Source organism: Dermatophagoides pteronyssinus, unplaced genomic scaffold (genome assembly GCF_027571235.1).
Source record: "Dermatophagoides pteronyssinus isolate colony J.1.1.1.1 unplaced genomic scaffold, Derpt_VIB-CSIC_2022.12 sq0042, whole genome shotgun sequence".
In the NCBI taxonomy this organism is placed as follows: Eukaryota; Metazoa; Arthropoda; class Arachnida; order Sarcoptiformes; family Pyroglyphidae; genus Dermatophagoides; species Dermatophagoides pteronyssinus.
Genome location: NW_027461565.1, coordinates 132,981 through 157,466, shown reverse-complemented (window position 1 = coordinate 157,466; position 24,486 = coordinate 132,981). Strand labels below are relative to the sequence as shown.

Here is a 24,486-nt window from a genome sequence, read left to right as displayed (position 1 = left end):
TTGATTCAATGATTTTTTTTTGTTTCGTAAACTATACGAACGACAATTATAACCACACAATCCTTTTTACCATTATTGTATTTTTGTGTGTGTTTACATATACAACGTTGTTGTTGTTGATCCATGAACATCATTGTTTATTCATTCCTTTCTTACTTTTCGTATTGAACAACGAAAATTCAGAAGAAAAGAAAAACGAATTATACAAGGACAAATTGCAATTGTTTGAATTGTTTTAACTGATTTTGTTTGTTAATAAAAATCATTCATATTATTTTGATATATCTAAAAAAGTTTTTTTTTCTGTTTTTTGAATAAATAAACAGGTAAGCAATATATTATTGTTTTCTGTGATTATTGACTGAATAGTTATCTATTTTTTTGTTTGTTTGTTGTTTACAGAAATATCGAATAGCATTAATTTTTTTTACTTTTATTCGTCATATACACTGAACATATAGATTTTTTTTCTTTCTTATTTTGTAATTTCGTCGGAAACAATTTCCTTTTTTTTCTGGTTGTTGTTGATTTAATTCATTCGATACTTATGTATAGTTGGTTTCTGTTTTGAAAATAGTATCCCAATCACCAAATATCCACATTTATCATCATCATTCATCATCATAATGTCGACTGAAGTATTGAATAGTAATCCAGCTACGGCTAATACTGTTTCAACAGTCGATAATAATGGATCTTCGAATACATCATCAGCTAATAATTCATCGAATACTGGTCAAATTGGTGAATCGACAAGTTCATCGTTGTCCGCATCAACAGCCTCAACATCTAATATTTTGACTCCACCACCACCACAACAACAAACATCAACATCGATGATGGGTGCACCCACTTCTGTTGTGGTCACCGTATCTACACAGCAGCAACAGCAACAACAACAACATGCTCAACAAGGACCTTCCACTTCATCACAATCTACATCATCATTGGTGGCTGGACCATCATCACAGCCATCTTATGTTGGCATCATAAACGAAACTCCTGGTACATCATCGAGTTCGATGCAATATCTTACCGAAACAGCTTCCTATTTACATTCGATGATAAGCCAAGGTCAACCGCAAACATCTCATCATTTAATGCATCAAATTCAATCATCATCATCATCATCACCGATAGCATCTTCTTCCGGATCTCAAAGTTTAGCTACCGAAACTGGTGTAGTACCACAAAATATACATCATCTAATCAAAAGACCGTTTGAATCTAGTATGGATAGCAAATTGTTGAATGCTGATGGTTCATGTAGTTCATTATCCTCTTCAAAACGTTCGAAAATATCATCATCGTCTATGTCTCCACCACCGTCTAAACTGCTCGATGCTGATGGTCTAACCATGCGACAAAAGCTTGAACAACGATTAAATGGCATTCTATGCTGTGCTGTATGTCTTGATCTTCCACGTTCATCTGTCTATCAGGTGTGTACATTTTTTTCATCATAAGTCGACTAATAACTTATAACTAAATTATTTCTCACAGTGTTCGAACGGACATCTAATGTGTGCCGGATGTTTTACACATGTATTGGCCGATGCTCGATTACGTGATGAATCACCCACCTGTCCAAGTTGTCGAGTGAGTATATCGAAAGAATCTTGTAGCCGAAATTTGGCCGTAGAAAAAGCCGTATCTGAATTACCGGGAGAATGTCGATTCTGTCAACGAGAATTACCCCGATCCATGTTGGAAAAACATATGACTGAAATTTGTGAAGAACGAATTGTTCCCTGTAGTTTTAGCAATATTGGCTGCCCATGGAATGGGCCTTTTCACGAAGCTGGTAGGTGTATTTGCCGTGATGATCGTTAATCGGATGCTTATGCTGTGTGTATCTTATATGTAATCGATAGCCTATCACGCTAATGATTGTAGTCATCCAAATAAATCAGCGCGTGAAGTATTGGGTCATTTGGAAAATGAGGAACGCCGTAGACGTGAACAACGACGTGTTCATGAAACTCTTTTTACATTATTATCGTATGAAAAAATTGCCTTTCATGATATACAATTTCGACCATATCGAACAGATGAATATATTCATAAATTGTTTTATGAAACATCTCGATTCACTGCATTCAATTTGCAATGGGTGGTCAAAGCACGCGTTAATGATGATCAACGTGATCCAACACAATCCTGTCAACGACATCTTAGTTTTCAACTTTGCCTGAAATCAAAGATCAATAATGCAATGACCATACACTATATGTTACTCAAGGTAAAATCTAGTCTTATTTACATTGTTGATGAATTAACGAATTTTATCGTTTATTCTAGGGACCATATGGCGAAACCAAAGTGCTACCAATGATATATAAATTTGATTTTAGTGAATCACAAACCGAATCCAATTATAATTGCATAAATCTTGTATCAACAAATGCTGATTCTAATCGTTTATTAGCAGCACGTATGATAAATTTCCGTTTGATTATGTTTCAAGCAAGTAAATGACGACGTTGTCGGTGATGGTCTTGGTAATTATAAGAGTCATCCATATTTCCATATATAATCCATTTACTCCAAAAAAGAAAAAAACACTTGTAATTCACACTTCCTACATACATTCTGATTTATATCGATTATAATCCATCACCGTTCAATGTTCATCCATCGTTCAATATTGATCATCATCAAATCTCGGATATCCGGATATTCAAAATATTGTTTTGTTAATTTCTTTTTTTTTCTTTTCTTTTTTTTGTTTGTTTATTTGTTTATTTTGTTTAATTTCATTTGATTTATAACATTTACATTATTCTAATTTGTTAAATTGTTGATTTAGCTATTTTTGAACTAACTAAGCATCATATTTCATCACCACAACCACAACACCTTATTTACTTGATTGAATAAGGTTTTGTTTTTTTTTGTTGTTCATTATCACATATAGATATTCATATATTAATAATAATAATATTAATAATTCCATTGTAATTGCAATAATAATAATAATAATAAAAAGGATATTTTGTGAATCACATTTTTTTTAAATAAATAATTTGGATCATTAACAACAAGTTATAAATCGTATATGATAATGATTAACCGAATGATGATAAGGTTACCATGACTACCATCATTTGATGACACACCTATGTCTTATGAATGGATAAAGTAAGAAGAGAGAGAGATAGAAAAAAGCAAATGCAACTGGTATGTAACCGAAAAAAAAGATGTGCGCGTATGTTTGTGTGATAATAAAGAATTTATAATTTGTCATCATCATCATTATGACATCGGCTGTTTAAATTTAGTATTTTTTTTTTTGTTTCGGTTGTTTGTTTGTATGTATGTTAAATGAATACACGTACATCGACAACAACAACAATCAACTGTGTGTGTATATGTTTACCATTCATTCATATATTTATAACTATCATTGCTGATATTATTTCACTAAGTATATCCTGTGTTTATATGAGTTTTATGTTGGTAGTGTTGATGATGATGATGATGATGGTAATGTCGGCTGCCAAATTGTAAAACAGTAACAAACTCATCATCATCATCATCATCAACAACAGCAACAATATAACGGTGTTGCGAACAAAATAAACAAAAACAAAAAAAAATATGATGCGTTCAATCAATAAATCTTATTATTATTATTATTAAATGAATGATGGATAATTTAACCTTACTGTTAATATTATTCATAGCATTCATTGTGATTGTTTTAATTATTGTATTAATGTTTTGGATTATACATGATCTTCATCGTATTAAAAAATTTGGTAATAATCATCGTCATCATCATCATCATCATTTGTTACAACAATCAAAAACGAATATATCATCATCTGAAATAGCACATCATCATCATCATTATCAACCAATTGAATCGTTGGAATTAGGTCAGATGCAGCATACAAACAATACAAGTAGCAGCAGTCATAATTTTATTTCTTATGTGAATAATTCAAATGCTAAAGAATCGATTGAAACCGGTAATGGTAATAGTAAAAGTGATGACCGACATAATATAAAGACCGTATCGACTTTAGATAAACAGACTAAACTTCGATCATTCCTTATGACAATCAATAATCATTATGATAGATATGATTTTGACGACAATGAAGATGATTTTTTTGATTTGAATCAAAATTCAACTAAATTAAAAACAAATCGTCCATTACCTATACACAAATTTTTTGCCGTTTATCAATCATTATCAAAGGATTCGGATTTTGGTTTTAGTAATGAATTTGCTGAACTTGAACAAAAATCACATAATGACCTTTATACAAAATTACCCTTGGTAGATTGTAATCGAAATCCTGAAATGAATATCAAGAATCGTTTCCAAAATGTTTTACCATGTAAGTGATTGTCCATTGATTATCGATTGATCAAATTAAGGATTATTATTGTTGTTTTTAGATAAACATACACTAGTCAAACTTAGTGATGGCCATGATGGCTATATTAACGCTAGCTTTATTGCCGGTCATAATGGTCCCCATGAATATATAGCAACATTGGCTCCATGGAATCAGGATTCAATTAGAAATTTTTATCGTCTTATACTCGAATATCATGTAGTTATCATTGTAAATCTAGTCGAATTCGGTAAGTCATTGATGAATTTGATAATCGATGATTATCGATTTATAATTCTATTTCATAGAAAGTATAGCCTATCTTCCTAAATGGATCAATGATGAACCGAAACGTATAAAATTAACTGATGATCAACCAATGTTAATAGTACGATTAGTCGAGGAAAAACAATTCGATCAATACGTTATTCGTCACATACAACTAATGTTCGAATCAGCCGACGATCAAATTATACACGAAGCGTATCAATTTCATTTTACCGGATGGAAAGATTTTGCTGTTCCAGAACAGGAATTACCGATTTTGTTATTTATACAAAAAGTTCGTCATTATTTTGAAAAATATTGTTCATCATCATCAACGCCAATAATTGTGCATTGTCGGTAAGTGAGAGATATTACACACCTTTTCTATCATCTGTGATCGATTGTATCCATGTTTTGAATATAGAGCCGGAATTGGAAGAACTGGTACTTACATAGCGATTGATCATTTATGGCAGCAATTGACGGAAAAATTTTTACAACCAGAATTTCATCGACAAAAACTATGGCTACAATCATTACAATGGAATGAACTTCGATACTTACATAGGCAACAATTACAGAATCGATTTACCCGGAACGAGATCGGTAGCCATACATTACCAACACGTTCTATCGGTCAATGGATGCCCAATAAATTAGAAACTTTAACTCAAATATTTCATTCCACTACGGCCACTTTAGGAAGACGATTTCATAATCGTAAAATGGCATACAATATAGATGATAATGATCATATTGATCCGATAAAACAAGATACGCAAGCAATTCATTTATTATCAAAAGTACCATATATGATTGATATATATGGTATTGTATATCGAATGAGATCTGATCGACGTGGCATGGTACAAACAGATGTAAGTAAATTTTAATGATAATATAAACCAAAAAAATAATAATTAATGATTTACTAATTCATTTGTGTTTCTTCATTCCTTGATTGTCCATAATTATAGTCACAATATGCCTACATACATCGATGTGTTTATTATATTTTAAAGAATTTTCTTTGTTTACAACTTAAAGACCATCATCAACAACAACAACAACAACAAACGAATCAAATCACAAATGAATCGAATAAACAAATATTTTAAATCATAAAAAAAAATATGAAATCGATAGTGAACCTTCAAAACAAACACACACACGCACAAAAAAAATGTTGAATCAATGTTACTGTTGTGTGTGTGTGTGTGTTTATGGCCAATTATTAAATCTACATTAATATTTTGAAGAATCCATTTTAGTTTTTGAATCGGATCGGATGGATTAGGATTCGGAAGCAGCAATATATATTTTTATTTGGTGAATTGAAATACAGTGATCAAAATATTAAACATGTGGGAAGTGTTTGTTTTTATATTTTGAAAAGAAAAATGTGTACAAATTATCAATGTATAGCAATAATATAATGACTGGAATTCGATTGATTTCCGCCATCAATAGCATTCAATCATCATCATCATCATTTTGTTCATTCATTCTAATATATTTTTTTTTCTTTTCATCATTTGTTTGTTTGTTGATCAATAAAAAAACCTTTGGAAATAAGAAAGGGGAAAAAAACAAAATAATAACAATCATTCACATACACACACTTTCACTTTTTATCGTTTACTGTTGGTTAATAAAAAAAAACAGCAGGAAAAATGGAATTTGAAAGATTAAAGAATATTTTTGAGATTATTATCATCACCATCATCATCATCATCAGTCAGTAATATCAATATGACGGACATTTACTACACACACACACATAACAAATGCTGAATTTTTTGTTTTTGGTCCAGTTGTTTATTGTAGGGAAACAAACAAACATATCACATACACCATACACACACACACACACAATTATTATATTCCGTTTTTATTCTCTTCTTGATTAGGAATCCCACGCAAGCCAAACACTAACATCAACAATAATAACAACAACAACATTCTGATTCATCGGATTAGGCTTTTAATTCAAATGGACAACGTGTGTGTGTGTGTGTGTGTGGTAAATATGTATCAATTTCAATAACATTCCAGAATAAAAGAATGCTTGTCGGGTTTTGTCAATGGGTCCTCGATAAGTCGAAATGAATCCCACACACAAACATATTGGTTGTAAATTGTTTGTTTGTTTGTTTTGGTTTTGACACTTTGGGTTGAACATCGTTGTATTTTTTGTTTTCTTGAATCGATTGACATTTTCAATTCGTTATCGGACATGATGTTTTCTTTTTTCGGTCTGTTCGGGGGTTTCATTCGACTTATCATTGGTTATAGTAGATGTTGTTGTTGTTGTTGTTGTTAGAATGTCGTTTAGAATAAATCCGCATGTATTCCCGCGTCGGTATATAAACCAGAATCGAATTTCAAATTGACCCAGTATGATTGAGAATAAAACGATATTTTTTGGTCGTTTGATCCATTCAAATCAACCGGAATCATATATCGACCAGCATCAAACCGTTGCGAATAAGCTTCGGAATCTGTATTTATTTTTTTATTTTTTATTTTTGCTGATTGATCAATTGTAATTCATCTTCCTGAACATTGTTGGTCACTTTTCATCATTTGACAATCATCGATCCATCAATTTGGTTTTCAAGCGGATGCTTTCCATAGTGACCATGGTTCGACAATGGTTACCATATTGGACAATGATGGTAATTTTGTTAGCCTCTATCATTGGTCGTATTTCTACTTGGCCTATGACAACTACCGTTACACAAAATTCTTCGCCACCATCACAATCATTAGCTTCACAGTCCATATCAGCAAGCAACGATCCCAGTGACATTCCGGTGAATTTAAATAATACATCTTCGATGTTGGTTACGAATGGTGGTCATCGTCATCGTCGATCATCCGGTCAACGTTTATGTGGCAAAGTATTAGTACAAGCCATGCAATTAGTCTGTAATGGTCAATATAATGGCCCGTCCATTTCTTCATCATCAATGATTGCTGCTGCTCAACCATCATCTTCGATAGCATCCGGTGACAAAATGTTACGACAGGTACGTCGAATGGTATTGACCATTCATCCGCAACAACAATCACCATTACAGCAATCATCCACACCTCCATCGTTGCGGGAATTGGCAAATCGACTGAACATATCGCTTGCCCGTGTCTATTATCAGAGCAACAAACATTGTGGCTATTATCCTAGCACGACAAGTTCTTCGACAATCGATCATCCAGATAACCATGAAGCCTCAATACAAACAACCTATGTACCAGATGAACAAAGTAATCGAGTAAGAGTTCGTCGTGGTATCGTCGACGAATGCTGTTATAGTTCCTGTTCGTTTCAGGATATGCGACAATATTGTGCGGCAAACACTAATATTAATGATGATCAACGATTAAAAACGATTACCACTAAATCTACCAACTATCATGATCAACGATAACCCATATCCCAGTGATCAATGAATGAAATTGTCAATTTGGCAATCACATTCATCATTACAAATGATCGATTTATGATATTATTCATAGTGTATATGTTGCTTAAAAGCTTTGTATCACTGAAAAAAAAACAAACACTAATCCGAACCAAATCAAATCGAATCCAATCAACTAAACATAATCAACACTAAATGATCGATAATTGATAATTAAAAAAAGCATTGACTTTTTGTTGTGTTCAATTCAATCATTTGTTTGTATGAAATCATTATTGAATGAATGTTCAGGAAAAAAAGGAGAAAGGTAGCATTTTTTTTAAATTTAATCATTTTACTATTTATATTTTCTTCTGGAATTTTAATGGAATCGTATACGACATAGATCATCATTGTTTCTATTAGCAACGGCAACTATTTTATCAAATAATTCGGTGGCCGAACTACAATTATCAGTCAATTTTGTATAGTTTGTCAATAATCTAATTACGTGGTTAGTAGTTGCTGTCCTGGATTTTACATTGTTGCTGTTTGATTCAACCGCCAATTGTCCATCGACAGGTGTTAATAACCGTAATATTTTACCAATAATATATTCAATCCAAATTACATTAGTTTGTGGATGATATTGTTTCCAATGTTGATCATTACTGGTAACTAATTGATTCATTCGTTCATAAGTACGATCTTGTTCACTTTTGCTTGAACTAAGATTATCACTTGTAAATAAATATGATAATTGTTTATGATAAACAGTTTGTCCTGAAAAAAAATGATAATAGAAATCGTTTTGATGATAATATTTATATATTAACATCATTTTTTTTTCATACTAACCGATTCGTATTCGTGAAAAAGTAGTATCAATTATTTTGATCATACAACCATAGGATGGTAATGAAAATGTACGATTTCTCATTATATAATGAATCATTGTTTTGTTTGTTGTTTGTACAAGTACATTACCACCGTGAAGGTCACGATGTTCAAATTGAAATACTGTTTCGGCAATCATTAGGCCAATAATTAATTGTTTTACTATTGATACACAGGCTAATGGTTTGATTTGTTGCAAACAATCGGTTATTGGCAATCCACAATCTTCCATTACTAACATCATATATTCTTGTGGTATTTGATCGGTTAAATTAAATTCATCCGAAACGTTGTTCATAAATGGTAATCCTTCTTCATTATCATCAACATTGTCGTCATCGTCGTTGTTGTTTGTTTGAACATCGAAACAAGAACCCAATGGACCTCGAATCAACGTCGATCGAAACAATCGAGGAAATGTAGTACACATATAAATTCGACCATCACTATGCTGATAACGACCATTCAATTGTGATAATGTACGTTGTATTATACATTCATTATGCACATCATTATATGAACTGATTCGATGAAAATCGGTCAAACGTTGTAATAATTCTTCGGCCAACAATGGTATCATTTTTATTATGACAGGATTCCTTATATGATTTTTATGTTCAAATTTTAGCATTTTGTTTGGCTCGAATAGACGATAAACATGTGCATAAGAACCGGAATCTAAATGTTTAATATTCTCATTTATACGATGATTATCATTAAATACAAAGCCATAATGTGGAACTGAATCCTGTTCCAAATGATTGAGCAATTGATTGCGATATGAATCTTCAATGATAAAACGATTGTAAACTTGTCCAAAGAATGATAAATTAGCCATTTCATTATCATCAATTGAATGTTTTGTTTCGTCTGTCATTATGCTTTTTACAGTATAATGAAATAAACAATGTTAGTCAAAATTAACTATAATGAAAATTCGAAAATTTGTAATTTTATTTTTCATTCAAATTTTTAATAAAATCATAAATTTAAGCCAATTAACAACAATATTTGAATAAAAATTATTTCAGAGTTAAAATAAAAAAAAATTCGATTGATCGTTGTTTAGTTTTTTGGAAAATTATTGATTTAACAGAATGCGTTGGCCATATTTGATTTGGATATTTTTATGTCCGGTAAATGCGATTACATTCTTTCAGGTATGTTTTTTCCTGATTAATATTCAAATTAGAATATTCAAAATCATTGAATAATTATTAATATTAAAAAAAAATAGTCAAATTGTTCGGGCATCAGTTCAAATCCATCAGCAAACATATTGTTAATTGGAATGCGACGCAATCATTTGACTATTATTGATCGTCGATTTTTTGTATTTGAAATTGAAAGATCTTTATTCACTAATAATGGTTTTCGTATTCCATTCGGTTATATGTATCTTAAAATGCCTTTTGAAAAACGATGGCCAGAGGCATTTAGTAATTCAAGCGACAAAAAACGTTTCGAAAAACTTCAACCTTATGTTCGTTTTGGTTTTATTTGGTCGGAATATAATTTAACATTTGCATATGAGAATGAAAACAAAATTAGTTTCTTTAGCTATGATTTGAATTATGATCGTTGGTATTGGAATGTAACAGTAGTGAAACCATTGACCAAAATGAGTAAGGAAATAGTGTTCATATCCAATCTTTCACCGAATCGAGATAAATTAGGATTGATACGTTTTAGAAAAAAGGATGGCCAAATTCTAATGACCAGGTATGGTCATTTGGAACAATCGTATTTTTTGTGTTCCGTCGATCTGATAGACGATGGTCGTCGTATTGAAAATGTGACACTTGGTAATAATCCATGTGCAGTCGAAAAAAGGACACCAATTGCTTTAGATGGAGAACCGATAATAAAAGCATTTGAAACTCAAACTTATTTTTTCTTCCTTACAAAGAAATATATTTATCATGTATCATCAATAATAATGCGAAATACATCTTTAGAATTGGGCCTATCATTTCAAATGAAACGAGAAAAAATCGAAGAAATTTTCTTATGTGAAGCCTCAATTGTACAATGGACAATGGATAATTGTATGTATTTGCATTATTTAAAAATTGATAAAATAATAATTCAAATGAATTTTCTTTGTTTATATCTCAAACCATACAGCCTTAATAGTTGTCATGATCGCCATATTGATTTTTGCAGGTATTGCCGCCATTATCTATGATAATTACTTGTCCAGTATACATGAACAAAGTATCCGTCGCTCAGTGATCATAAAATAAATAAAAATGATCTTTGTCAACCTTTGACCTGTGAATGTTGTTTTAATTGCTGTTGATGATAAGATTGAACATTATGATGTTGAACTGAAGATGCGGATGCAGACTGATGAGCAGTATTCGAAGATGTAGCAATGCTTTGTTGTTGTTGTTGTTGCTGTTGCTGCTGCTGCAGTAATTGTTTGCGTTTGATGAGATCCAACATGACAAACAATCGGGTCTGTTTTTCACGTAATCGTGTCATAACATCACGTACATGACGTTCAAGACCATCCCATGGTTCATGACAACGGCTATACAATGCTTCAATACGAGTAATGTATCGCTGACTTTCATCCAAATAATAGCTAATAATATCTTTATCATAAAATTGTTGTGATGATTGTTGATTATCATCAGTTACCGTTGTCGTTGGAAATTTAACAAATATTTCAGCTAATACTAACATATGTTTTAATTCTTGTTGCGATTTTCGCAATTCAATTTTAGCGTGTTCGGATGACATTTTTTTAATGAATATTTTACAAAATCAGATATTTGAGATCACATAAAAAAAAGTTCCAAACAAAATATTGCTCAATAAATCAATAGAGTTTGCGCGTTAACATCATCATTTGATCCATCGGAAAAAATTACAACGAGTTTCGGGATGTCCGTCAGGTTTCAGTGATGGCTTTGAACATTGATAAAATTCTCGACCAAAATTAGTACCTGATTTTCGAACTTTACGACGTACGCAAGGCAAACCATGACCAGTACATAAGGGAATATGTTCTGTTTTTGATTTAGCTTCCAATAATTGGCGCCATTTTTCTGATTGATCAGTTGGAGCATTTGTAACAGTTGTTGAATCAATCGCTATCGTTTGTGTTGCTAGTGGTTGTTGTTGTTGTGATCTAATCTGTTTGACGCCCGTGAGAAATGAAGATATCTTTGTCTGTTGTAGTTGTTTAGTTTTTAATTTATCAATAATACTTTGATTATGGCTCGATGATCCAGATTGATCATTATTTTGGTTTTCTTTTGACCTATTAGAAATGAGAAAACGGCGTATCGATCCAGGTTGCTTTATTGGATCGAATTCAGGCCATTGTTTAGTGCAATGTTTCGAATAATACTGATGATCAGGACAAATAAACCGAATTCGGTCATCAAATTGGACCATCACAGGACAATGATCGGAACCACCAACATTGGTCAAATGATGACAATTGAGCATGTATTGACAAAGTCGACGATCTACAAGAATATAATCGATTCTAGATCCATAATTAGTATGGCGACCACCGATCTGTGTGTTCCAACAGGTGAAAGCTCCATTCACATCACCATTTATATGACGAAATGCATCAACCAATCTGTCCTGGTCGAGTAATTCTTGTAACCAGATACGAGAATTTGAACCTAAATAGCAAAATTCGTCATCATTGTATACATCTATTGGTCGATGAGCAGTGTTAAAATCACCGACTACGATTATATAATTGCAGCTTTGGCTATCCTCAAATAATGCTTTAATTCGTCGTTCAACTAGATGATAGAATTTGAGCTGAAATAATTCACGATCTGGTCGGCTTGAATCATTACGTGGACAGTAAAGATTAAATACGTACAACCATTCTTTACAATGATTATGACTAGCATCTGTTTCGTCAATTTGTATGGAATGTTTAGTAACAATACAACGACCTTCTCGATCCACTTGTCTCCAGCTAATATGATCATCATCGACATTCCATTTGAATTTTCCGGACCATCGTTTTTCAAATAAGGAATCTTCTTCCAAATGATCAAATAAATCATTTGCAAATATTTCAGAAACATCATTGATAAATGTTACTTCAGCTGCATAGGGACGACAATTGCTATTTTCGCGAACAAATGTAGCTACACCGGAATAGCCTGAATGACGGGTAAGATGATTAGCTTCGGATGAAGGAAATGAAAAGTATGATGTATAACCAGGAACGAAAGCCATCCATTCAGTTAACGATGAACCTGATTTACGGTCGGTTATGAAAATAATCATCATTGTCATGTAATATTACATAAGCATAGTATACTAACGAGATAATTTAGTTTCTTGAAGGCAAACAATATCAGCTTGACTATCGAATTGTTCAAATATTGCAGATCTGAATTGTTGAGAACCGCCAAACGATCGAAGCCCATTGATATTCCATGTAACAATCTTGAAACCCATCATAAATCGGCGGTAAATTATAATCGAAAATAACGAAAAACATCACGTGACAATCAATATCAGACAACACGTCATATATGATTGATCTTGATTTAAAAAATCAAAGAAAAAAATCTTAAATTAACATGGCCATTCAGAAATTGTATGAATTAATTAATTATGAATGTATTTGATAAAAGTTGTAATTATCATTAATCGATGTCGTCAATGGTATCGTCATATCATATCATAGATATGATGTAAGTTTTCAATGTTTTTATGTCTGTGTCTGTATTAATTTCATATTTTATTTATTTATTCAGTTTAAGCAAACTTGACCTTTGTGGACATTAATTCAAAGATTGATCATTGTCAAATCAATACTAAAATTGTAACAAAATTGTTGTTGTTGTTGTCATTTTTTGTTGAAGGGCCATCGATAATCAATTGCAATAAATAAAAAAAATTCCAAACACTTCTGATTGAATAATGGAAAACTTTGAAATTTAACAATTGTTATAGGGACTCTAAATTTGGGACTTTTCGCAAACAATCATTCTTATCATCATCATCGAAGATGTATCAAATGTTCAATCTGATTGATCGATTTTTTTATTTATTTATTGTTTGTTTTGTTTATCTATTTGTTTTTTTATATATCAGTTATCATTATTATCATCCATAATAATTGGTTATTCATTCAATTTTACTTTAGCCTCTTATCTAGAATAGTTCAATAGTTAGTGCATCTAATCTCATTATAAACGATCGGAATTGATTGAGATTTTGCTCTATATCTTTGTTTTTTGTTTGTGTGTTGAGTGTGGATGTTAGCATGTCGAATCGATTTATTGATTGATTGATTGATTAAAATTAACATTGACATAAAGGACATGAGAACCTTGACATTGTATATGAATTTTTGTCCATAATAAATCGGTAGTAACAGTTGAACAGTAAAGGATCATATTATGCTATTACCCATAGACATAAATATTTTGCCACACATAGCTTAATACATCATAAGGATATTATATAAGGGCTGCCGCAATTTGAACGAATCAATGAAGATGAGATAACACTGATGATTTCGCAACTTTTTCTTTTTCTTTCTCTTATTTTATGGATTTTAACATCACACAAACACTTACGATTGATGATAATTTTCAAATTGTTCAATTTAGGATGACCACACAAACAACATTCATGTAGTTTAATCTCAATATAACTGCCGTCCGTTTAATACAAACAAACATCTGATCACAATCATCAATTATACAATTATGCTAGATACATCGATGCTAAAAATGAGATACGTTCATTGGATGGACATGGATGGGATTTTTTTTTCTCGTATATAAATACGACAAACATATTTGAAATATTGGCTATTCGATCAAGTTCAAAACTAAACAGTGTGTAACATTTAACAACATTGATAATAGAAAAAAACAAATCTAACCAATAATGAAGGTAAGTTTTATTAATTTATTTTTTAAAAAAATCGTGTTATAATATGACATATAATAGACAAAACAATTGATATGTATGCTGGTTATCACCAGTTTATTGGCCGGTATATTTCTAGCACCAGCAGCCGATGCTGATTTGATGTTATTAAAGGCATTAAAGCTGAAAAAATTGTTGCTACTTAAATGGTTTTTACTCAAGGATAAATTGCCCGATTTTGAATTGGTTGTCAAAAAGAAACCGACCGTTTGTTTAGATTGTTATCATTATGTTAATGAACCTAAACATCATTATTATCCACCACCTAGATCATATCCAAGATATTGATTGACTTATCAATAACTTAATAAATTCCTTAAAACAAAACAAAAACAAAATCATAAACGAACACAAATACTCATGGCCCAAATATGTTCACATTGTCCAAATATAGTTTTAATCATCCGAATTGTATCATTGTATCATAGAATTTCATCATTATTTAAGAAAAATTTGTCAATCCCAAATATTTACGTTACGTTACGTTACATCTTATCATATCAATCAATTATTTTTTTTGTCCAAATATTAAATTTTTGTTTTATCATAAATATATGCCGGTTACGTAATTCATAATAATAATAATAATAATAATAAATCACATTTTTAAATCACGTGTATGAATATTATTAAGTTATCATATACAAAATCCATCCATTTTTTTTAAAAAAGTTGAAAAAAATCTAATTATAAGATCAACGATTATGAATCATCAATTATGAATGCCTTGCCTTGTTTATAATCATCATCCTTGAAACAGGCAATAACAATAAGCCATTATTTAAAAAAATCATAATTAATCGTTTTTGATTAACAAAACGATAATTATAAATGATGAAAATGATGACCTCATTGCATAAAGAAAAAATCCTGATGATAATTCACCGATAACACACATTCCATTCATTCATTTATTTATTTATATCTTATTTAGGCACGGCATACTATGCTAGCAAGAAATTAAAAATTTAAATTTTACGAAAACTCAATCAACACGCGGCAAATAATTGTTGTGAAGAGCTGCGAATGATGATGTAATTTCATTTGGTTTTTCGTTTCATTCGATTGAATATATTCCGTTAAATGTTTGAAAAAGGTAACCAATTTTTTGGTTGATTTTTGTATGGTTATCCTAAAAAATGGGATTCGGTTCAAGCATTGAATTGTGCACACAATTCTTTTAATGTTTTCGATTCTGTTTGAAATCGCATTTTCGCTGCCAAATTTTTCAATCAAAAGTTTTTTTTCAATAATAATCATTTTAATTTTAATATCATCAGTCATAAGATTTATATAATCTGTCTTTCGATTCAAAAAATGATTAATGTTTGCCAAGGCGATCATTTGATTGTACATCAAAAAAACAAACAAACAAAGTAATTGAATGAATAAAACAAAAACAAACAATAAATGAGCAGAAAAATACATAATATTATCCTTTTTTTTTGACTGCAATCTTTTTAACATCATTTGATTGATGATTATAATAATGTTCGACAAAAAAATAAATGATCTATTTGTTTGTTGAACGTATCGCATGAATTGTAATTATTTGGCAATTTCCATATGGGTAAGAAGCGATTGAAAATAAAATTATCGACATGGATTAGATAATCGATATGTTTTCGGTGGTAATTCTGGACCATTATTACTGTTATTATTATTATTGTTACTATTGGTAGAATTGGGTGATGTTGCCAATGTTGGGGTTGGTGGTGGACGATGTAATGATGACGAAAAAGGTGGTAATGTCGGTGATAAAGATGATGCCGAAGATGGATTAGGAGGAATACCACTTGGACTTCCGCTACCAGGTAATAGATTAAATAAGGTCATATTCATCATTGGTGTCTGTGGTGATGATGTTAATGGTGTAGGAGGCAATGGAGGTGGTAGCGGAACTTGTGAATACCGCCTTGGAGATAATGTAGCACCATTTTCAACAGCTGAATTTCGTCTATTAATGAGTGGACCATTTGATTGTGACGTATGATTTGGACTTGTAGAAGACGATGCTGTAGTTACGATATCCGAATTAAAACGTTGATGATAATGATTCGATGATGGCGGAGGCATTCGTGGCAATGGTGGTGGTTGCTTATCTCGATAGGACATTTTAGTACTCGTAGTTGAGACGGTTGATGACGTTCCAGAATTTGCTCCTAAAGTAGTTTGTGCTGACGAATTTGAAGATGTTGTTGAAGGACCAATTCGTTTATATGTTTTGGGAGGAAGAGGAGGTGCTGATCCTGGCAAATTACTACTGCCACTAGCATTCGTGTTATCGGGAGCAATCGAATATCTTCGAATACCCCTTGGTGGTAATGGCGGTAAAGGACTTTTGTTTGCAATGCCTGAGAAATCTGAAGATAAAGGCGAAGAAATTAATGGAGATGATGCACTATGTTGATGATGATATTGAGATTGAGGAGTGATCGCTTGTGGAATTTGTTGCCAAGCGGATGATGTCGGAAAAAAGCTCATCGATTGAATTCCCGGAGTTGTTGGCGAGATATGAGGTGTTCCATTATTCATCGATCGATCACCTCCAATCATGACAGATGCAAAAATCGGATCCGGAGGAGTTAATGGTGTTGACGGAGATTGCTGTTGTTGTAATGAGATCGAATCACAGTTATCCATCATCATCATGCTACTATGGCTATTCTGATGACTATGGCTAAAACCCGTTAGACTTGATGATGATGATTGACTTTGATGACTAATTCCTGAAATTCCAGGCAAGCGAATATTTCGTGATTTTGAACTTTGCTTGAGGTTACGATCCGGCCACTTTCGAGGCTATGAACAAATACAACCATCAATGAAAAAATATTAATTTATCAAGTTACTAACAACTTACAAATTTGGGAGGTTGTTTACAGCCTCGTGGTTCAATTTCCAGTGATTTGTTATAAACATAATTGCAAAATTGCTTCTCTTCCTCGTCATCATAAACAATATGATCCAAGTTTTCGAAAAAATTCTGAAAAAAATTAAGCATTAATAATATAAAAATCTAAAATGACATAGGAATTTACCGAAATTTCAGGATTAAATTTACTGAGATTAATCTTTTTTGTCGTTTTCTGAGATTGAGAATTATACGGTTCATTCTGATACTGTTGAATTAGCGAGATTGTTTCATAAACACGGCGTTTCTTTTGAAAATTAATCAATTTTGAAGTAGCTGCAGCCCCTTCAGCTTCTAGTTTCATTGTCGATGTGGATTGTGAATTATTATTGTTCGTTTGTTGAGAGTTGGATGATGAATCGTTTTGATGAAAATGATGATGATGATTCAAAGTATTATGAAATCCAGAATCAGAATTTGGCGGGGAAAGATATTCAGGATTTCCCACTTCCAAATGTACAATGTTAGTAAGAAAATTACCCAAAAATGGAACACAAGGTGGATCGATTGAAAACAATTTTTCTTTGTACCTGTCAAGAATTTCATAAGTTATTGATTTTTTTTATGATTAGAATTACTCACTTTTTAAAATGATTATCCATGAGATCTTTGGCTTCTTCGAGTGCTTTTTTCAATTTACTATTGCGTTCAATCTGAGCACGGGTATGTTCTAGTCTGTGAATTGGTGCCGAATCAAGAGCACCAACGATTTCGAATACACCATTAAAATTGTTATATTGCATCAATCTGGTCATTATTTCAACAATTCTAGTAACAATAGCCACACGTTCCTCAAAATTTTCCGTTTCGACAATTCGTTTTTCGAAATAATAACACATCTACAAAGCAAGTAAGCATCATATTTGAAAAATTTGATTATTGAGTAAATACTTACAATTGTATAATGACGAATCATCTTCAATAGATTAGGCGATGTTTTTTGTTTATCTTTTTTGGTCCAAACTAATGATTGATCATCCATGCCGATAAATTCGTATGGTTGTACTGCACGATACAAATCGAATTCGAATAAAGTTAAATGGGCAGCAATAGCTCCAGGAGAAAACTATAACCAAAATTCGCAAATTAAATAAATCATCAAAATGGATAAGAAACTTACCGCTAAGAGATCAAATTCTTCTGGTCCATCGTTGATTTTAGTGATGCTTGACAATGGTCTTCCAATTGGTCCATTTATGATTGATAGTGCATCGAATTGAGCTGCAACATTTTGTGATTTTTTTGATCGATCGACAACACTACGGATATGATGGCACCACTTTGCAACTTTTGTATGAGATTTTGCTAATTTTTCGTCAAGAAATTGATTCAACATGTCCAACAATTGGCTTTCACGCTCGAAATCATACCAATGTTTATCAATCCAATGTCGAAGCACATTCAGCACACGAAATTGCACCGGTTGGGCATATTCTTTTCGGAATCGTTTCAACATTTCACGATAATCTTGTTGACATTGTTCATCTTGTTCATTAAAAAATTTGCTCAAATCGGACGGTGTAGGTGGTAATTGCTGATGATTGTTCGACGTTGGAGAAGTTGGACTAGTTGGGCATGTATTTGCACCAAATTTTCCAGTCGAAGAACTTGCATCGGAAGTCACTTCATTCGAATCTAATTGATTTAATAACAATTCTTGCGCCGGTGGCGCCACACTTGTTGGCGAAGACAGCTCTTCATTTGCATAGTACATTGCCTGCATACATGAACGAAAATCTGGTTCAGGTATTTCAAAACGTTCGATCAGTAATTTGAGCAATTCAATTGGCGTACAAAATGAACGATAAGTGGTCAAAAAGATTCGCACTAAATTTGGATCACCATATTTATGATAAGTAAGTCGTTCAACTAATTTGAGCAACGTAGCACCTTTAATTAATGGCACATTACGATTGGATTTATTTTCTTCAAATATGATATTGGAATCCATATCTTCGATCGCGAAACGATAAACGGATGCATGTGGTAATAACAAGGGATGTTTTTTCGCTTCTTCCAAAAGTTTTGCATCCAATGTTCGTTCCAACATTGACCGCATATTCAGCAGTATCAATTGTGACATCCAGCTATCTTTTTCTTCCACCGTTTTTGCCATCAAAACTATTGATTGATTTTGATTAGTTTGAGATATTTCGAAAGCGTGTATTGTGTTTGAATTATCGCTTGTGATATGATTGCTTATGTTGCTTACACTCGATGATAATGATGATGATTGTTCCAGAATTGAACTTTGATTATCAGAATGGTTGTTAAAGTGATTGGAAAACGGTAAAAAATTTGATCGCACATAAGGTTCATCACGTTCAATTATTTCAATATTTCGTATGAAGAAACGTTCTTTAAATCGCCATTCTAGATGTGAATTATCACCTCGACCTGGCACCATACGTTTATTGCAATGTTTACAAAGGACCAATAAACTATCGAATAGAAAAGCTCGACGCTCGGTTGGAAAAACTCGATTTGACAAATGCCCGATAGCTTTACCCGGATTGGATACTTTATAAAGAAGACCTTCCCGAATAAATTCGTTACATGATTGCCAAATGTCTTTACCATTCCAATTATCGATAGAAGATTGAATTTCTTTCATTTTTGACAACGCTGTTGCTCTGTGTGTTCGACCATATAATCGAAGAAAATATCCATCACCGAACTTGTTCAATTTCTTTTCTTTTTCCAATACGTTTCGTAACGATTGCAGAGAAGAATCGGCTTGTTCATAATTTTCACGATCAGTGACCAATGGGGTTAATTCCCTTAATTTTTCGATTGCTTTGAAATACGAGAAACAATGATAAACGGGTAATAATAGTAGCCTCGGTAAGACGTATTTTATGGCGGCCATCATTCCATTGGCCGCTGCATTATATCGTGAAGAGAATATTTCACTTATACGACTTTGAAGGGAATGTTGTGAAAGAACGTAGTATAAATGGTCGCGAAACGAAAAGTTCATAACCTAATATTTAAAAAATAAAACAAAAAAATTAATGATATGAATTAATTTTTTTAATGTCATACATTTTGAGCATATTTATGAAAGACATCCATCTCTTCATCTTCGGCAATTTCAATAAAACATGAACCGATGGCTGGACAATCATCTTCATCTGCAACTTCGACAGCATCTTCCAACAGACTTAAAAATTTTACAGCAAATTCATAAATATCATCTATGTTGACAAATATTCGTTGGAGATCATCTTCGGAAAGAACGGTGGTCATTGGATCACGAAAAACTTTAATTATTAATGATAATTCACGAATAAATTGTCGTTCCTCTTGAATGAATTCATGGACCGCTTCTGGATAGGTAATGGTATGATTACCTACATTACCATATTCACCATTATCACCAAAATCTGCATCAAAAAACGATTGACTATAATAACAATTGGCTGATAATGGTGGTCCTTCATCTTCTTCTTCATCGTTATAGAAAATTTCCATGAGAACTTTATCTGCACACATGGTGGCATGAATATCTTGGCTAGTGATTTCGGTATGAATCATATTACGAACATAATGACCAGCCAACTGAAGTATATCGGTGGCAATAAATTCCAACACAGCCAACAGATATTGTGAGACATGAATATCAGTTTTATGTCCAAGAACATCTTTCTGTAGCATATGATGAAATTTGTCGACAGGAGTTTTGAGAGGTGAACGATCTGCATTGCCATGAAATATAATATTGGCTTTACTTTTTTTGCTATTCCTCAAAGCGGAAAGAATTTCTTTTGCTTTTTTAAGGGAATTCGTTTTCAATGGATCCGGAATAAGACGTCGAATACGATCTTCAAAATCACTAATCGTATGCAATGTCATCATCGATGAGCTGCCAGCATTGACAGTACCATTTGTAGAAATTATTGCTCCTAATAACTTTAATAACAACGATTCCACATATTGCAGTCCATCTTCTTTTACAATCAAGGTAGGATGTGTAATTTTTTGAATCTAAAAAGAATTGAAAAAAAATTTGAATGAATGAAATTTTTTTTCATTTGTATCTTACCTGTAATAAGGTTGGAATAAAAAAACCACGCCATTTTCGTAGATTTTCTTCAGATTTAAAATCATAACCTTCAAAATTATCACGTCCCATAGTATACATTTTTTACTTCTTATTGATAATCTTCGAATATCGATAGATATAAATTAAGAAAATTTTTGATTAAATGATGATGGACAACTATTGTCAACGATTTTGATATTGGTCGTACCATCGATTAATTCGTCGTAAAAACGTCACTAATAAAAGTAAAATTCGAATCGAATCGATTATCTTTTCTTTAAACTGAGGCCACAATAATGATGTATGAAATAAAATAAAGAAAAACCAAAATAAAAGGTTTTTTGTTTCCCAAAATAAATTGCAGCAAAAAGGTAATTTTTTTGTTTTTGTTTGGAATATAAACAAGGAAGCAAAGAAAAATAAATTTGAATTTGAAGATGAATTGTAACCGCACTTTTGTTGTTGTTGTTTTCTTGTTTCCAAAGAAAAAAAAATGATAAAAGATTTTGCTATTTATTATCTTATATGAGGAACACGTTACAGTCTATAAAAATAATGAATTTTTGTTTGTTTGTTTTATTTAGATCCACAATATGGCACAAAATTTTTCACAATAGTTAATATTAGGGTTGAATTGTTGATTGATTGAATTATCTTGATCATTATTATTAAGTAAGAATTGGACATATATAATCTATGTATTGGACAACTGATGATGATGACAATAATAATGGCAATGATGATTGAATAAACTTGAATCCTTTTATTATATTGATTATATTCATTATCATTGTCACATTGTGTTTTTTCAATGATCTATTTCTAATTGATATCAATATAGAAGTGGATGATTATGTTGAAATTCATTCCAGTAATTAATTTATTTATTCCGGTAAATTAACTGTAGTAAAAAAAAGAATAAAAAAGTTTATTTTTAGTAACTAAAATATCTATTAATAACTTTTTTAAATTTATAAATAGATCTGGTTTATTATTGAAATTATTAATTTTTATTTAATGTTAATGTTTTTTGCACCTGAGACACATGTACAATACATTATTAGTATTGAATACCTATGATGACTATGTTATTTTTTTTTGTTTAAAAATTTCATTTAGGAATTCAAATCAGTATTATATTAACTATAAGCAATAGAAAAATTTGTACAAAAAACATTTTAATGTTTTTCATGGAAATAATTTTGATTTAAAAATTTCATTTTATTTTATTATCATTGTCATTTTTTTTTATTTGTCAATACTTTTTTAGTGTGCACAATCCTATCCGGCCTGGTATCCGATTCTGTGATATAAACACACAAGAAAAAAAACACACGTACATTGAGACGATGACAAAACAATTAATTTGTTTGTCATTTTTATCCCTTTTTTCTCTCTCTCTATCTCTCTCGAAATAATATTCCTTATGATTGATTGATTGAAGTTGTTTTTTTTGTTTTGTTTTATATGTTGTTTGATTGTTGAACACCAAAAAAAACACCCAAAATTCGAATGAAAATTTCACCAATAGTGTGGTTATCTTTTAGTTTTAGTTTTGTCCTATCCGTTTTGTTACAGTGATATGAATGATGCAATAATTTTGTTGTTGTTGTTGTTGTTGCTAAAAATCAATCAATTTATTTGATCATTAAACAAAACAAAAAACTTACATCAAACAAAATTCAAACACACTATGGTTATGATGTTTGTTTGATTATCAACAGACACACACACACACACACACACATACAAAATACTTTCATTTTCAATATCTTTTTGTATTTTATAAATATAAAAAAAATTCATGAAAATTGTCATTTTATTTTAAATCGATAGTTATTTTTGTGTGTGTGTGTGTGTGTGTGTGTGTGTTTTGGTCGTATGACGCCAAACATACACAAATATTTTACATATTTTTTTTATAGGCGAATAAAAACAAAAACAAAAACAACAACAACAACAAAAATCTATGTATGCTCACACAAACCCCAAAATGAATATTGAAAAAAAAGATTTCATATTTGTGTGTGTGTATTATGTTGTGTCTATATTTTTTTTTTGGTGTTAAACACCAATATTTGGAATATATGTGGCAATCATCAACAAACAAACAAACAAACATCAAAAGTGAGACATCCAAATACATTATTTTATAATAATAACTGCTATTTTTTAAAAAAATATAGAGTTAATTGAAATGAAATGAAAAAAAAATAGTTATAAATGATGATATGATACACAAACACACACAAAAGGAAAACAATTAAAGAGTTACATAGGCACCCATATATATTTATATCCAAAAGTGATTATGGATTTATAATTATATAAGAAAAATGAAATATTAAATCGCATCATCGATGATGATGATGAATCAGAGAAAAAGAAAATGGATTTTTTTATTCAAGTTTGGCATTTGAAAACAAAGAATTTAGAAGAAAAAAAAATTCTTTGACAATGAATAATGGACAAGAATTCGATCATCCAACACACACACACAATTTGTTTCAATTTTTTCTTTCTTGAATGATGATTCATTACAAATCTATTTTATTTCAAACTTGTATTATTAAATACTTCTACATTTATTAGCCAAAAAAATGATTGGCTTTTCTTTTTTAAAAAACGTTTTTTTTTGTGTCTGTTCATTCCTTCTTATAAGAAAGCTTTTTTTTT

General features: G+C 31.3%; 8 protein-coding genes across 8 annotated transcripts; 5 read left to right on the top strand and 3 right to left on the bottom strand.

Moving 5' to 3' along the window:
- On the top strand, positions 1–3,005 carry LOC113793377 (zinc finger TRAF-type-containing protein 1-B). The gene is made up of 5 exons (XM_027343405.2): positions 1–326; positions 403–1,442; positions 1,504–1,804; positions 1,875–2,242; positions 2,302–3,005. The coding sequence occupies exons 2-5, from the start codon at positions 627–629 to the stop codon at positions 2,476–2,478; spliced, it is 1,662 nt and encodes a 553-aa protein (XP_027199206.2). The 5' UTR covers positions 1–326; positions 403–626; the 3' UTR covers positions 2,479–3,005.
- A 415-nt stretch (positions 3,006–3,420) lies between these two features.
- LOC113793724 (uncharacterized) lies at positions 3,421–6,195 on the top strand. The gene is made up of 5 exons (XM_027343788.2): positions 3,421–4,349; positions 4,411–4,599; positions 4,658–4,973; positions 5,041–5,494; positions 5,594–6,195. The coding sequence occupies exons 1-5, from the start codon at positions 3,647–3,649 to the stop codon at positions 5,732–5,734; spliced, it is 1,803 nt and encodes a 600-aa protein (XP_027199589.2). The 5' UTR covers positions 3,421–3,646; the 3' UTR covers positions 5,735–6,195.
- A 798-nt stretch (positions 6,196–6,993) lies between these two features.
- Positions 6,994–8,292, top strand: LOC113793079 (uncharacterized). Its single transcript, XM_027343051.2, has one exon. The coding sequence runs from the start codon at positions 7,241–7,243 to the stop codon at positions 8,045–8,047; it is 807 nt and encodes a 268-aa protein (XP_027198852.2). The 5' UTR covers positions 6,994–7,240; the 3' UTR covers positions 8,048–8,292.
- A 57-nt stretch (positions 8,293–8,349) lies between these two features.
- Positions 8,350–9,842, bottom strand: LOC113793068 (serine/threonine-protein kinase haspin-like). Its single transcript, XM_027343040.2, has 2 exons — positions 8,879–9,842; positions 8,350–8,803 (listed from the first exon to the last, which is right to left on the bottom strand). The coding sequence occupies exons 1-2, from the start codon at positions 9,792–9,794 to the stop codon at positions 8,403–8,405; spliced, it is 1,317 nt and encodes a 438-aa protein (XP_027198841.1). The 5' UTR covers positions 9,795–9,842; the 3' UTR covers positions 8,350–8,402.
- Positions 9,843–9,949: 107 nt separating this feature from the next.
- LOC113793288 (uncharacterized) lies at positions 9,950–11,190 on the top strand. The gene is made up of 3 exons (XM_027343301.2): positions 9,950–10,077; positions 10,155–10,965; positions 11,045–11,190. Exons 1-3 carry the CDS (start codon positions 10,015–10,017, stop codon positions 11,161–11,163), a joined length of 993 nt encoding a protein of 330 aa, XP_027199102.1. The 5' UTR covers positions 9,950–10,014; the 3' UTR covers positions 11,164–11,190.
- A 580-nt stretch (positions 11,191–11,770) lies between these two features.
- LOC113793277 (DNA-(apurinic or apyrimidinic site) endonuclease 2-like) lies at positions 11,771–13,532 on the bottom strand. Its single transcript, XM_027343290.2, has 2 exons — positions 13,228–13,532; positions 11,771–13,158 (listed from the first exon to the last, which is right to left on the bottom strand). Exons 1-2 carry the CDS (start codon positions 13,364–13,366, stop codon positions 11,771–11,773), a joined length of 1,527 nt encoding a protein of 508 aa, XP_027199091.1. The 5' UTR covers positions 13,367–13,532.
- A 989-nt stretch (positions 13,533–14,521) lies between these two features.
- Positions 14,522–15,465, top strand: LOC113793297 (uncharacterized). Its single transcript, XM_027343312.2, has 2 exons — positions 14,522–14,815; positions 14,873–15,465. The coding sequence occupies exons 1-2, from the start codon at positions 14,810–14,812 to the stop codon at positions 15,137–15,139; spliced, it is 273 nt and encodes a 90-aa protein (XP_027199113.1). The 5' UTR covers positions 14,522–14,809; the 3' UTR covers positions 15,140–15,465.
- Positions 15,466–16,143: 678 nt separating this feature from the next.
- LOC113794124 (son of sevenless homolog 1-like) lies at positions 16,144–22,204 on the bottom strand. Its single transcript, XM_027344215.2, has 8 exons — positions 21,811–22,204; positions 20,811–21,752; positions 18,886–20,748; positions 18,661–18,831; positions 18,348–18,604; positions 17,893–18,295; positions 17,715–17,837; positions 16,144–17,653 (listed from the first exon to the last, which is right to left on the bottom strand). Exons 1-8 carry the CDS (start codon positions 21,907–21,909, stop codon positions 16,445–16,447), a joined length of 5,067 nt encoding a protein of 1,688 aa, XP_027200016.1. The 5' UTR covers positions 21,910–22,204; the 3' UTR covers positions 16,144–16,444.
- Between the last annotated feature and the right edge of the window lie 2,282 nt (positions 22,205–24,486).